Source organism: Venturia canescens, chromosome 2 (genome assembly GCF_019457755.1).
Source record: "Venturia canescens isolate UGA chromosome 2, ASM1945775v1, whole genome shotgun sequence".
NCBI classification, from domain to species: domain Eukaryota; kingdom Metazoa; phylum Arthropoda; class Insecta; order Hymenoptera; family Ichneumonidae; genus Venturia; species Venturia canescens.
Genome location: NC_057422.1, coordinates 20,987,501 through 21,003,447, shown reverse-complemented (window position 1 = coordinate 21,003,447; position 15,947 = coordinate 20,987,501). Strand labels below are relative to the sequence as shown.

The 15,947-nt window shown below is 38.1% G+C and overlaps 1 protein-coding gene across 10 annotated transcripts in view; it reads left to right on the top strand.

The window, feature by feature from the left end:
• cnc (cap-n-collar) overlaps nucleotides 1–15,947 on the top strand; it is a 117,587-nt gene that overhangs the window by 100,789 nt on the left and 851 nt on the right. For all 10 annotated transcript variants that reach the window (XM_043411575.1, XM_043411573.1, XM_043411574.1 and 7 more), the window contains 5 exons: nucleotides 12,749–13,037; nucleotides 13,899–14,047; nucleotides 14,263–14,538; nucleotides 14,804–15,168; nucleotides 15,593–15,947. The exon at nucleotides 15,593–15,947 is cut by the window's right edge and continues 851 nt beyond it. In XM_043411575.1, coding sequence (XP_043267510.1) covers nucleotides 12,749–13,037; nucleotides 13,899–14,047; nucleotides 14,263–14,538; nucleotides 14,804–15,168; nucleotides 15,593–15,760 — 1,247 coding nt within the window. In that variant the 3' untranslated portion in view covers nucleotides 15,761–15,947. The remainder of the gene's footprint in view (nucleotides 1–12,748; nucleotides 13,038–13,898; nucleotides 14,048–14,262; nucleotides 14,539–14,803; nucleotides 15,169–15,592) is intronic.

Below are 15,947 nucleotides of genomic sequence, written 5' to 3'. Positions count from 1 at the left end.
TTTCATCCGAGCAGACAGTGTACTTTTATTTTCCTTGTATCATCAAGGATGTCCCAGTAATAAATCGTGCATCTATTTTTCAGTTATCTCTATGATTACCTTAATTAAGAGATTCGGGGATGTTTAATCTAATATCGGACTGGGAACGTTGAAATAAAAAGATAATATTTGTTCCTCCCTACGAACGAAAAGTTCGAGATTATCCTTTGTCTAGTTATTTTCTCCTTTTTTTTCGTGGTGACACACTTTTCGAAACTCATTTATTCTATTGGGACCAAAGGAACAAAGTGAGTCGAGGAATGGTCGTTATTGAGTAGATCCACGCATTCTGACGACCAGCAGTAAGCCCCACAAAATCTATGAATCCAAAGGGCGGGTGCAATAAATTATTCCGAGGGAACGAAAAATCACGAGTGTTCAAATATATTTCCATCATTTCCATTCATTTCAAAACTTTCAAAAATTTCTGCAAACATTCTGCAGATTTCAATCGCTTCTAATGACAATCTTTTTCCTCTAAAATCGTAAAAGAATCGGTGAATTTTTTCTGATTTTTTTGGCAACAGTTGTGTAATATTGCAAGTTTCAACGAATTAAAATTGCTGGTACAGGAATATGTGTGATTTATTTTGAAATGAGTACTGCCATATAAGTCAGCGCTGTGATGCGAAGGAGAAAGGAAATTAATATTCCATAAGAAATGGAAAAAATGTTCATATGCAGATACAGATAGCGAGAACACGTCACCGCCTACGCTTGACGATGATCGCATTTCTTCTATCGGTGCTACTGCAGAAGTATCCCCTCCGCCTCCCTCCAGTATTCGCTCTCCTCCTCTGCCTCTCGCGCGCTCGTTCGGTCTTTCTCCCTTTCTATCTCATTGGATCTCGGATCGCGAGCCCGCTTCGCGTTCGAGGCTACCGATGTCGACAAAGAAGCGTGTACACACGTATGCACTGCGCGGATAGGACACACGCATATTTTGCCTTCTCCCTGGAGAATGAGCCAACGATACACGTGTGTCTCGCTAGAAGGAGAGAAGGTTACCCGCAAACTCGATGACTCGTATGGCGAAAAAGCGCAGTTTTCATCGCGACATCGAGCACATGACACCTTCGCGATGATTCTTATGATATTCTCTAAATAAAAAAAAAACGTGACGAGTGCTCGAGTTTAAATAATTCACTCTAGTTACAGTGATATTGAATTTATCGTCGATCTCAACGTTTTACGCATTATTACAGAGTTTATTGACTCTACACCATTTTTATTGTTTACAATATTGTGCTCGCTCCCTCGTTTCGAGAAGCATCGACGAGTACGTTTTCGCCACGCGAGGAAAGTTCTAAACAAAGGTTTATAGTGCGGACGAATATTGAAATGATGATGATAAAAGTGAAGAAAATTGTGGTGTCAAATTCGTGAAAGGTTTCCAAGTGACCACTCGAGAAGCGTTGAGGGTCTTCTTTCCTTCTCTCTTGATGCGAGAAAAAGTAAACGAGAGGACTTCGCGCAGCGAGTTATATGGTGTGTAACAACGACTCGCTTCGTTCGATAGCCACTCCTCACTCGTCGTCGCGTATACATGTGGCCACTTGATAAATAAACAATGTGACTGCGCGGTGCGAGTTAAGCAGGCATGAATATTTATTCCACCGATGAATCGACGATTTTTCTTCCGGTGAACATTCAATTGTGTTTATTATTAACGCTCGCATGTAACTACTCTCGATACACACCGTCTCCAGACCTAGACTTGCCTTCCTTCCCTTTTCGCTTCTGACTCTTCATCTTATTTCATTGCGAATTCGTCAGACATTTTTACAACGCTGAAGTTTGCAACGTTGGAGTCCAACGAAACGAAGGAAAAAAAACATTTGTTAAAAAAAACATTTGAAAAAAACACCAATTTATTTATTTCACGAAGTATCGGTGCAGCTTGAAAAACTACAAATTGCAATTTCGACAGGGAACGAAATTGGAGTATTACTAGAATTGTTGGAGAGTTTTTTTTATCATTTCGTTGGACTCGAACGTTGCAAACTTCAGCGTCATGTATAAAATGCACTCTTATGTCCCAACACTTTGATCAAATTTGACAGTCGATATTTCATTTAACCTATAAAATTCATGGCTTCTGTCGTAAAAAATTTGAGGTGAGAAGAACCGTTGCGGCAAAGTGTGTTTTCAGTACGAAGAATGAAACTCAAAGTACATTTCGATTAATGTTATTTTTAATTCATCATTTGATCTTACAATGCTTGTACAATACTAATTCCAAAAGTAGCCGGTAAATACTTGTACTGCTGTGAAAAAATTGATGCTTCATTTCATTAATGAAATAAATAACACTGGATGGAAAAAAAAATTGGCGATTTACAAAGTAAAAACTCAGGAATTCGTATTTTTCTTAAGTTTTTATTTGTATTCTACCTTTCCTCATTTTTACCTACTAGCCAAGCGAATTCTTCTCGAACAATATTTTTTTTTCTTTTGTGGAACTGGCTCTAATTTGTTATTCATCGAAATTTCTCATGATATTTCAAAAGTTGCTGCATGCACTCTCGAATGTTTTCTCACTGTTATATTTCTAAACTCATTTTTTTCGTTCGATGATATCAATACTAATTCAACAAAACAAAAAACCTTGAGCTCTCATATTATTTCGAAGAGTCAATGAAAATTGTGGTTTTATTGTTTGCTCATTTACGTAAAAAACCGTTAAGAAGCGTAGTAATGGCAGCGCTCTCTATAACCATGCAATAATAAAATTCAACGCGTGAAAAATTGTTTTCGTCGGCCGGGGTCGAGGGAGGGGGATTCTAGGTAAATTCATACGCGCACGGAACGCATGTCAGGTCGTAAAACGCCCCGCTTTATAAACCACAAAATAAATACACTGGATAAAAATGTGCTTTTGAAAATACAAATATGCATATATATATATAGACGAACTGTCTACGATTCGTGGAATGGATTAGATATCTCGACGACCTTCATTCGCATCAATGGTGACAGAAAACGCTTGATGCGAGTCTTTGTTACTATCAGTACGCGGTTTTGTTTATTCCTTTCTTGACACAACAATGAATGCTTAAGGAAGTTGAGCCATTAGAATGAAAATGATGTCATCGCTTTTAAGACGATTGCATATTATAAAGTGAAGTGTAAAAAAAAAATCAGTTAAATTTTCAGACAGGTTAGGAGCGTCGTTGCCGAGAAAAATCAATAACAATTTGGGCCAAATAACATTTAACCTTATGAAAGTCAAGACACATTCGTTAAAAATGATGCTAAAAATATGAAATTTTTTGGGCAACATGAACAAGGCTTGCTGAATAATGTCAATTTTTTTCAGATTTATTAGGAGATTTACTGAGAATATATTAATAATAATCTGTTTCCCGTGCAGTTTTTTTGAGGCTAGGATCGTCACCGTCCATGTTTTCGACTGAGCTTTCACCAGTTTTTCGTCTTTTTTCCCAACTCTTCTTTTAAGTGTATGCAACATTGCCAAACTGTAAATGATGCTGAAGTTTGCAACGTTGGAGTCCAACGAAATGATCTAAGAAAAAGCCTTCAATAATTCCAGTAATTCTTCAATTTCGTTCCCTGTCGAATTTGCAATTCGTAGTTTTTCAACCTGCACCAATACTTCGTGAAATAAACAAATTGGTGAATTACAAATGTTTTTTTTCCTTCATTTCGTTGGACTCCAACGTTGCAAACTTCAGCGTCGTAGCCCTCGCTCGTGTCCTCCTCTGACACCAGAGGCCCGAGCCCACTCGAAGGCCTCCTTTTTTATGATATCACCCCTTCGGTTTTTCCCAAGAAAAACCCATAAAATCCGTGTATACTCCGCGAGTCATAGAAAAAATGAAGAACACTGACATTTGGCCATTACGTGTGTGCATCGGATGTTTTAGCGACTCCCGAAAAATATTCCCTTCGAAATATTGTTCGTAGCTATCTCGTATTAGAGATTACTGTTTATATTAGAGCTTACTCTTTCGTCGCTCACCGTATATTAGTGTTTACTGATCCAAACTAATTTTCAAACTCATTTATTCCGCTGAGAGGTTATTTTAAAACAAAAACAGGTTGCCTTTTCGAAGAAATGCGATGGTACAGAAATCAATATTTTTACAGTTCATACGGGCGATGTAGTATGGTCATATATTCGAGTTATTTTGATACCGTATCGCGTCGTGTGTGGAGTGAATCAAGTTTCCTCGAAAGGAAATAGTTGAGGATTGCGCAATGCGAATGTCTCATTCGCCACAAAAGAAGAAAATTACAAAATGCGTCAGTGAACGTTTCTGGTCTCGGTGTAGCTTGTGTGGATTTCGCATCGTGCTCAATCTCTTTCACGGAAACAATACGCGCGAGATGAATAAGATTGAGGTTAGGTTTTGCTCGGAAAAGCCCCGCGCGAAATAAACTCATCGGCGTGCGTATAACCTCAAATATGCACTGGATTCCTACAGGATTCAGCATCAATAATGGCATTGTAAAAGTAATCGGTCAGTACGGTCGTTACTTTTTAGAGAAAGAAAAGTCGTTGCACTTTCTTCTCTACAAACACTGGTCGAAATATTAATTGTTTTTTAAACAATTCATCGACAACGAGTCGGAGAAAAGATGCCCACAAGCAAAATAATTTTGTTTTGTATCTTCGAAATTTATTCAAATCTTAATTTCTTAAGTAGCCCGTACTCAAAGAGCTCCCATCGTAATTGTGTTTTGTGTTAAAAACACACTGAAAATCTTGACAAGCCACATTCGGTTTCGGGCTTTGTATACCGATCGTAACTCCCAAACGAACGAGTCTCGCATTCGTTGTATTTATGTTCATCTCTCTCTCTCTCTTTCTCGTTCCCTTTCTCGCCGCGTGTGTCACTAAGTCGTTCGCCAGTGAGTCATTCCCTTCTTTTGCCTTTGCTATACATCTCGTGAACAACTTGCGCCAGCCAGATCGTAATAATAGCCTCAGAATTGATTCACTCGAACGACGATGTTACCGGCAATGAGATATTTGTATTTGTCACTCGCCTTTCACTCTCGCGATTTTCCTCGAGTGTGGAAGTATTACTAATGCGAAGAGAATGCTTCCTATAATGAGAGTAAAATCAAACAGTTATGCCTATTTTTATGGTCGCTATAAAAGAGGTTATAAAATATAAATAAATTTGAAAGTCTCTTGGCTTCGAAGACTGCGTCAGAATTCGATATCGTTAATATAACCTTTTAAGGACGGGGACTTTTACGTTGTAATCGACCTTTTTTTACACGGAATTTGTGCATAATAACGATGAATTTTTCAAGTGCAGTGCCCGCTGAAAAATTCGAGTTTTACAGGGTCGGAATCACGAAGAAACACACATTCGTGTTAGTGTGTCCCATGCATGCAAACAACAAAAGCGTCGTCGAGGCTTTGTTCTCGATCAGTTTTCTTGGCCTATTTTATCATTGTGTGACCACGTGATGCGGACTTCTCGCTCGGAGAGCGATAACGCGCTTCGTATTCGTCTCCTGTAATCGCGAATATGTTTGTAGCAGTGACGAAACCGATATAAGCGGCATATCGTTAATTCAGACCTCAGCTTTTTCTTTTTTAGTAACGAACGCTCCCCGCCATACACGGTGTTAAAAAAAATAACCGTCGATATGATAATCATCGAATTTGGGATTAGATTCAGTGTTCATAAACTTTTAGCTGCGTTTTGAGTTTGTCGTTTGGTGCGAGTCCATTTGAGGCCACACGCGCATTTAGAATTCAAATCAATTGTACCGTTCGGACACCCTGTACAATTCACTCGTGATGTCTCATGCCCGAATTCACAATCAGCCCGCTAAGCCCTAGACCATTCTTTTATCTCTTAATTTCTCAAGCCTTTGCAGTTGATTCACGGTGGGCATATTATTCCTTGTCATTGCAATACGCCCGCTCGCTCGAAAAAAAAGCTTTAAAAAGCCATATTTTTCATTTGTTTATTTTCATACAACATTTTTTGGCAAGATATTTTCTTGACGATGAAAAATGTTTGTCACTCCGTCGTGACTTGAAAATTTAACCCAAACTGATGGATCGTTTTTTTTATGGAAGATCGACGTTGCTCGATCCGCCATGTTCTATTTCTTTTCCGATAATTCTTATCTCTCGTGTATACGAAATAGTTTTCATTTTTCGCTAAGATTGCATAATTATTAATATTATCACGAGTTTGTGAATGAAAGCTTTTGATTTACGAGTTTTATTCCGCTTCGATGCTCGATAACACGGTTATCATTTTCTACAATAAATATAGTTTTCGTTCCACCAGCAGATTTTGCATTTTGAGGAATCTTGATTTTTTCAGTCGATCCAATCAATTTGCGATGTATTCGGGGATTTTGGCCAACTTTCAATGAGTACTTGACTTCAGTTTTTTTTTTTTTTACCAACAATGTCGACTCTATTGTTTAACTGAACTCGCGAATAAGAAACACGACCATGGAAGAATTCGCTGTTTCACTGAAAATTCGGACTGTAATCAAACCCAAGCGGAGAAATTCATGAAATACTCTCTCAATCCAACGTTTTAAACATTTCACTAGTATTCTCGCAATAGAAAGACTGAAATAACATTTCAATAGCAATATTTTAGTCGTGGCGCGGAGCCACCTTCTGTCGTTTGAATCCTCACGTGCGGGCGTGCTCTGCCGGGACAAAGCGGAACGAAACTGACCGTTAATCGTTTACGCTACAGTCGAGTTGGTCGTCACCCCCGATACGATCGAATGCGATCGCCTCGAGAAGAGAAAAAAGTCGTTATTGAAGTGCAAACGTTCGAGGATGAAACAAAATACGTGTTTTTAAAATAATATGTGTGTGCTTATATACTGGGAGATACGTCACGATCGATGCGGTCAAACTTTGTCCGAGAGAGCTAAGATTTCCTCGTTCCGTAACCGCTTTCAGTAATGGATGTGTGCATTAGGATTGGAATGAAAAAAAGCGACGAGTTCGCGAGCAATGTGTATTGTGAACGTTTCGTTGCCGCGCTTATCGCGTCCGTGGACAAAATTATGAGACGTCGTCGACTACGAGTATGATGGTGCTCTTGCGACACTTCACATCGACTCTCCGAACGTATGAAACGAAAAGGAAATAAATACGCGAATAAAATATAGAAAAGAAAAAGCAAGCGATACCTGCGGTCAAACAATAAAAGTGATTTGTGAAAAAAGTTGTGCGAACGAACGACAGACGAGAGAAACGCTCTAATATTTTTTTCTTCGAGTTTTCCAAGTTTCCGACACGTGGGTCTCGAAGAGATCAGTGAAAACGTTCTCGAGAATCGAACTAACCGTTAATATGCATTGCTACATGCACTACAGCATTTATTACTCAACAAAAATCCTTGAAATATAGTCGAACGTGGTTGGACCCGGGAAAAAATTGACGTTTCCCCCGGCTTGATACCGACATCGATCTCTTTAATCTCTCGCTGAGAGAGAAAGAAAAAAGCCAACGTTCATTTTTTATTCGTTCCTCGATTTTGAGAAATAATACTGACCGACAGATTCGCTTTGTGAATGGCGAGGATGGGTGTGATCGTGTACGTACCGTGTACGTATTCCAACTGGTTATACTCATTAATATGCTCCTGTCAGTTTCTATAAATCATCCGATTTATTAGTGTTAGTGCCAATGTAATGTTTCATTTTGAACACTTTTATCTTCTTGTTCTTGCGCTCGTGACTTTGTGTTTTTGTTTATATCACGACGGATTTGTAACGAAAAACGCACTCGATGGGCGACGCCGAGATTTTGAGAGAAAAAACAGTGAAAAAAAAATTTAAAGAAAATATCCGCTTCGTCTTCAAATGCGTGGACGTGCGAGGGATTTCCGAAATTTTTAATTCCTCCGATGGTTTTGTATTCTGGATTCATAATGCTTTTATTGAGTCGTCACCAACGATATTTTTCCATTCTAATTCCTCAGGCTCATTTTTATGGCTAAGGAATTTTTAAGCGTCGTAGCCTGAGGCAAACCGGGTGCAATTAACCCGAGCATATCCTAATCAATATTTCCAAAAATTTTTTTTTCAAAGTATTTTTTTCATTTTATTGTAAGAAACGTTTTCCAGATTTCAGGGTAATTTGTTTCGTTCCGCAGACTGCTTGTTGTCATTGAAACAACGATTCATCGCACGATTTGTTGAAAAACTTAAATATTTTACCTTTTTTACGTGATAGAAACTTGAGATTTTCAAATCTTATGTTGATTAAAATTGAGGCTTGTATCTGGAAAGATGGATTTTCCGTGATCAGTCTTCGAGATATTCGATAAAGGCTTTTTCACAATGAATAATAAAAATAGCCGGTGCATCCGATCGATTCTGGAAGAAATTATGTCACTAAAGTAATTGGAAATGACGAGTTTGTTGCTTTTGGAGAAACGACGTGGCCAATCATTAACGAATTTTATTGGAACGTTTGAAGGCCTTGTAATCGGATACATTGTTTTTTCGCTCTTCGCTTCATCGACTTTTATCATAGTTTAAATGTATATTGGTCACGTGGTGAAGGCAGATAAGCCGGCGTGTTATAATGATCAAACACACACACACACACACACACCTTCACGATTTATTGTACACATGAAAAGTTGCCGAGTCATGAGTAATTTGAATGCTGCAAGCAGCGACGATCGCAACCGTTTTCATTTATCGACCCTGACTTTCGACCGCGACACACGGCCATCGACAAACCGATGGAAAAAGTAACAACTAACATCTATAAGAAAATTTCAATAATTTTGTTGGCGCTATTATCAGAAACGATGAGAGCATTCGAGATGGTGGAAAATTCTCAATAAATCATCGGCGCAGCCTGATCTCGTTGATTGGAAAGAAGAAATAGAAAAAAATGCGTCTAAATGAACGAAAGTATTTCGAAAAAGTGCTCGAAAAAATATTCACAGATAACACAATGAAGCTGTGCAACGTTAGAGTCCAACGAAATGATCGAAAAAAAGTCTTCGATAATTCCAACAATTCTCCAATTTCGTTCTCCACCGAATTTATGTGATTCGTAGTTTTTCAAGCCACTTGAAGATTTTTTTTTTCGTTCACTTCGTTGGATTCCGTTTCATGCTTCAGCGTCGTCGTAACACGATCGAAGAAACGCGAGCTCAAAATTCTCTACGACGCTGAAATTTCCAACGTTGGAGTCCAACGAAATGAAGAAAAAAAACATTTGTAATTCATCAATTTGTTTATTTCGTGAAGTATCGGTGCAGCTTGAAAAACTACAAATTGCAAATTCTACAGGGAACGAAATTTGAGAGTTTTTTAAATCATTTCGTTGGACTCCAACGTTGCAAACATCAGCGTCAAAATTCTCTGTAGAATATGTTTATATATGAATGTACCATTCAACATCATCACACATTCGATAAACACTCGACCCCGTCCATGATGAATTTTGTCCACGTTCGGTTCCGACATGCACTCGATCGCTCGAACGAAGGCTCAAAATAAATATCTGTTGAAATAACAAAGGTTACAGACAAGAGTGTTGTGCCCATCTTAAAAAAAAACGGTTTTATATCGAAAGAGCAATTTTTCGTATTAATATTACATTTAAACCCGAATTCGATTGTTTTTCAACTTGTCCTTTCGATAGGATTCCAAACGGTATTCTAAAGAGCTGAACGAACAATGAGTAACGAGTACATAACTGGTTAGAAAGGGAAAATGAAATTCTTCGACAGTACAGTGAGGGCGCGACGTTCCGAGCACAGTGTATACGTGACGTAGGGCTCTCGATCATTTCTTCAATTTCGTTTAGCATGCGAGAAATACCTTGCCTCGGCATTCGAGGTCAGCTACGTAACGCTTTGCCGATCCGTCTTATCTTTCTGCCTTGCACGTCCCTCTAACAAAGCCTAATCCTTTGTTGTGTGCGAGTATTTATACACATTGTACCGCGCTTTTCGTTTTGATGGACGATAAATATAAATCTATTTGTATTACGTATACACACTCGTATTACGTATACACATAATGCGAACATAATCGTCGTGTAAACATTGATCCCAACCTCAAAAGCAGCGAGCGGCACTAGTGTCGGGATTCGACGACCACACGCGCGAGGAGGGAGTGTATCGACATGTCGGCAAATGTCGATTTCTGTTCTCGTACTTCTTCCCCGTTATTTCCTGCTATCGAGAGACGCCACGCACGACAAAGGCCATTGATAATATAATAAAGCACGGAAATTTTCATATTCAGATTCGGCTAAAAACTCAATTGTTTTGCTGACACGAGTTCAAAAGTCTCGAGATGATTTTCGTTGGTTTCGGTCTCTCGACGTGTGCGCACATTATATGACGCAAAGGAATGGCCGCACGCTGCAAAAAACGGGGAGATACGCGCGTGAGAATTCGGAGAATAACGTGAAGCTAGTCAAGTATTTAATATTTATGTGTTGTATATGTGGACGAAGCGCTGCGAGATTTTGCGATCTCCCACGAATCTCGTATCAGCATTCGTAAATTTTTTTTTTTTCAATTATCTGTATCAAGTTGATATAAAATTTTTCAATAACAACGTATGATGTCTTCCGCAAACCTGTAATTTGTGAAATATCCTAAAAATTATGGGCGTTTCAAAGTGAAATACTTCAATTTCATATTCGCGTGTATACGCGAAAACGTAAACAATTTATATTCGTACAAACTTCCAGTTGTTTTAATCAATGACGATAATCCCTTTTTTGCTTCAACCTGGTTCGACAACGTTTAGAACAGAAATCCGATATGAACGTAAATGGAAACACTCACGATTGCTTCGAAAAAATCATATTTGTAGAGGTTCAGGAGGAACATCAGCTTGAGAAAAATGGTGATAGCTTAAGATGATGGATCAGTCGGTAATCGCAACTCGAATTTTTGACGACGCTGAAGTTTCCAACGTTGGAGTCCAACGAAATGAACGAAAAAAAACGTTTGTAATTCATCAATTTTTTATTTCACGAATCGTTAGTGCAGCTTGAATAACTACGAATCGCAAATTTGGCAGGGAACAAAATAGGAGAATTACTGGAATTATTGGAGAGTTTTTTTCGATCATTTCGTTGGACTCCAACGTTGGAAACTTCAGCGTCATAATTTTTGAAGTTGAAACTCTTTGACATCGTTCGTCCGATTAAAATAATAAAAATGTCATCGTACGCAGCACGATCGCAAAAATCCGATGACATTTTTATTTTTTCGATCAGACGAACGATGTGGAAAAATTTCCTTTTCAAAATTTGCAGCCATCTCTCTCGCACTCACGGTTGTGATTACCGACTGATCCATCATCTTAAGGAGTTTCGGTACAGGCGATACAATGTTGCCATGCTAAATCATGCTAAAAACATAAAAAATTTCAAAACGTTGAGAATTTTATAAAATTTTGGTCAACACATTCTTTAGTACCAAATTTGACAATACAGATGTTTAAAGATTTTTCTTCTACACAGTTATCGAGTAATTCATCACTAAAGTGCTTTAATGCGTAATTACTCGATAATTAAGTGGAAGAAAATTTTGAAAAAATTTGTGTTTTTGTACTTGATGTTGAAGAACATTATAACCAAATTCGATAAATTTCTTAATATTTAGATTTTTGTACCGAAACTTCTTAATGAAACTTTTAGAATACATTTTTGGATATATTTTTTATAGCCTCTCCAATTTTTAATCCATTTAATTCAGCCATTTTTAAGTAAATCATTTTCAAAGTTGGAGGAATATTTAACACCCACGTATAGGAAATAATTCCACAGACCTCATCTTTCCATACTTAAAAACAAATAAAAAATGGAGATAGGTTAGAAAAATAAAACTATTTCACAGTTTGAACTCTAAAGAACGTTTGTGCAAAATTGAAGGTCGTTTCATTCTGCCATTTTTAAAATGTTTTTCATAGATTTCACCCAAAAATGACGTATTTTTAGAGGTTAATTCCGTATAAACGAAGCAAATAGTGTTTACATAGCCCAGATAACTTAGATAAGAACAATCGAATTCGTATTTAGATAACCTCAAAGCTGATGTTCCACCTTAAGGAGTTTCGGTACAGGCGATACAATGTTGCCATGCTAAACTATGCTAAAAACATGAAAAATTTCAAAAAGTTGAGAATTCTATAAAATTTGATCAACATATTCTTTAGTGCCAAATTTGACAATACAAATTTTTTAAGATTTTTCTTCTACACAGTTATCGAGTAATTGATCACTAAAGTTCACGTGTATAAGCATAGCGTTTCCACATATATAGCTATACATTCCGGGCATAAGAAATCTGCTTTAATGCGTAATTACTCGATAACTAAGTAGAAGAAAATTTTGAAAAAATTTGTCTTTTCGCACTTGATGTTGAGGAACATTATCACCAAATTTGATCAATTTATTAATATTTAGACTTCTGTACCGAAACTCCTTAAAATATTTTCATGAAATTCCAAGGGGAAGTTGTTTTTTGACACGAAGAGCAATCGACGAAGTTGAAATACGTGATTCTTCGAAGACGTTATCCCAGATTTGGAATTCAACTGCACATCGTTAGTCCCCGATTTCTTTTTAGAAAATTTGGAACAGCATTTCTACGCGTTCAGTCGTTTCTATTATCAGTCGTTTATTCTCATTTTCCTTTGTCCATCAATGCGAAAATCCTATTTATGTTTTATTTCGATTTTTTGTTGGTTACAGGCATGTACACGATGCGCATGCTCGACAATAGCAGCAACAATGCATCAGGACCGACCGGTGCGGCTGCTCTGCCGGGAGTACAGGCCGCAGCTGGAACCCCGACATCGGCAACGGGAGTAACAACTCTGACCGGCGTCACGGACGAGAGGATGGACGCCTCGAGCGACAGCGCAGTCAGCAGCATGGGAAGCGAAAGGGTGCCATCCCTCTCGGATGGAGAGTGGATGGAGACGGGCTCAAACTCGAGTCACACGCAGGCAGATTCTCATTATTCGATGGACTATGCCAGGTAATTGTGAATATTAAATATTCACGACGCCGAAGTTTGCAACGTTGGAGTCCAAAGAAATTAAGGAAAAAAACAATTTGTGATTCACCAAGTTGTTTATTTCACGAGGCATCGGTGCAGCTTGAAAAACTACAAATTGCAAATTTTGCAGGGAACGAAATTGGAGAATTACTGGAACTATTGGAGGGTTTTTTTTATATCATTTCGTTGGACTACAATATTGCAAACTTCAGCGTCATTATTGCTATCTTATATTTCTAGCAGAAACCTAGAATTTCCCGTAATTTCTACGAAAATTTATTTCGATTTTGGCAATTTTCATCATGGCAAATGTTCACCGAATTGATTGTGAATAGACCATTCATAAAAATATATTTCCGGTTGCATTCCAAAGATGCAAAATGCAACATGAGATTTGGTGTCCGGTCTAAATAACCTCGGTCAAAAAAACCGATGAACAATGTAACCCATGAACAGAAATAACCACGAGAATAATAACCGTCATTTAAAATGAACTTTAAGTTTGTAATCACCGGAATATGGAAAACAATTGAATTATTCATTTGAAATATTGATTGCGGATAAATATGAAACGCTATGCGGAATTTTTATTACTAGATTCGAAATGCTTGATTATAAATTCATTGTTTATTGTTTTTAACATGTTTAACATCTCGAAATGTCTCGAGAACACCTACCCTCCAATTTTTTCTTCGTATTTGTAGGTTCGTGTGTTTTTGTTTGTTTGTTTATTTTTTATTTTTACGACCCCATTTCCCGGGGTCAAATTTCGATTTTTTCATTTTTTCTATATTCATATATTATGCAGTTTTTACAAATTTGTTCCTTTTTTGTTTGCAGCAAATACCGGATGCCCTATGACTACAGGTATCCCGTATCCGGCAGAAGCGGTGGTTCGCAGCGCTGTCCTACCGAACGTGGCGTTCCACCTGTTGCCCAAAAGAAACATCAAATGTTTGCTAAGCGATACTTCCAGGAGCAAGGAACCGGTAATTTACTATTTCTCGTTAAAACTTTAAAACAAAACCGTGCATTTGAGATTTCTTCCGTATGTATTTTTTCGACGATTCAACTATGAATTTTTCCGTGGATTATAAATCTCCACTTGATCTGCGGGGATTTCCAGATAAACTAAATCAAATTTGACGAAAGAAAGGGGAAAGTGATATTCGACGTTGCTCAATCAGTCGTTTTAATTTTCCAGGATCGCCATTGGGTGCGAGCGCTCACTCAACAGCAGCGACAAAATACGAATACGATTCCCAAACGGTTGGGGCTGGTGCGCCTGGGAATGCTTATTCCGGGCCAATCGAGGGTGCTGCGGGTCCACAACCGGAAATGAAGTACAGTTGTAGCGTTGATTTTTCACGTCATCAATCCGGCCGTAGTGCTATTGAGCACGTACATCACAATCACACTTATCACTTGCCGGCTGAGAGTTCAGGATCTCTTCAACGACCACTCTCCCGTGATAAGAAAGGTATTGAAAATTATCAGCTTCGATAAGTACCAAAAAAAAAACAACAAACGTTTTTTTTTTTTTTTTTTTTTTTTTTATCGCGAGGAATATAAATACCTTATTTCGCAGTTTAATCTCCCGAATAAATCCTCGGTTGTGTACACGTAATTTGAAAAACGATATCGATGAATGCTATTTGATCGAATCGATTATGTTGCTGTTGAAATATAAATTTGATCGAAAAATTGCATTGATAATATTGACTGAATAAGCTTGTAATGAACAGTTCGTAAAAGCGAAGTGGATGAGCATCTGACACGGGACGAGAAACGTGCCCGATCTTTGAACGTTCCGATCGCCGTTCACGACATAATTAACTTGCCAATGGACGAATTCAACGAGCGTTTAAGCAAGTACGATCTCAGCGAGGCACAGCTGTCTCTAATCCGTGACATTAGACGACGAGGAAAGAACAAGGTTGCCGCTCAAAATTGCCGCAAACGCAAACTCGATCAGATAATCAGCCTTGCCGATCAAGTCAAAGAAATGCGCGATCGGAAAACGAGACTAGTACGAGACAGAGACTTCATGCAACTCGAGAGGGAACGCGTCAAAAACAAATTTAGTCAACTCTATCGACACGTTTTTCAGGTCAGTGAACTTGTCTTTTTACCTATGAGTCATCCGAATTTTTCAGTATTTTTCAAATTATATTATTCGATTTTGGCAAAGTTCCTGGGACAGTTTCCCTTTTTTTTAGAACTCAAATTGACATTTTTTCCATCATTATATCGAATCAAAAATAGAATAAAATGATGATGATGAATTTCACCAAAAATCGTCAGAGTTAAATCGATTTGCCAAATTTTTTCTACGACCAGTCAAGGCTCGTTTTATGATTTTTCATTCATTCATATAAAATGAAATCTCCAAAAGGTGAATTATATCAATTCAATCCCCGCCCCTCCTCATTTATTCTCGATTCTTAATGAATTATTTTGCGCCCGACGAACACAGGCAATCGGAATAATTAAATCGTACATTAATATGCGGTTTTTCCATGAAATGATTCCAGTCGTTGCGTGATCCCGAGGGGAATCGCTATCATCCTTACGAGTACAGTCTCCAATTGTCGGCTGACGGAAACGTGTTGCTCGTGCCCAGAAACCAAACGAATCCCCAACATTCGCGTTCATCAACGATGGAACCAAATTCGAAACCAGATCCGGAGCACAAAGAATGAAAGATGACAGCAGAGGAAGCTGTTAAGCGATTGGTAATCAGGGGATTCGACGTCACCGAGGGCAAACTGCTATCGGGCAGAACCGGTGTTATTACATGCTCGTTGCAGTTCAAGACATAGCGAGCGAAAGAATTTTTAGTTATTAAAAAAATTTTAATATAAAAAACAAACAAAAATTGAAATAAAA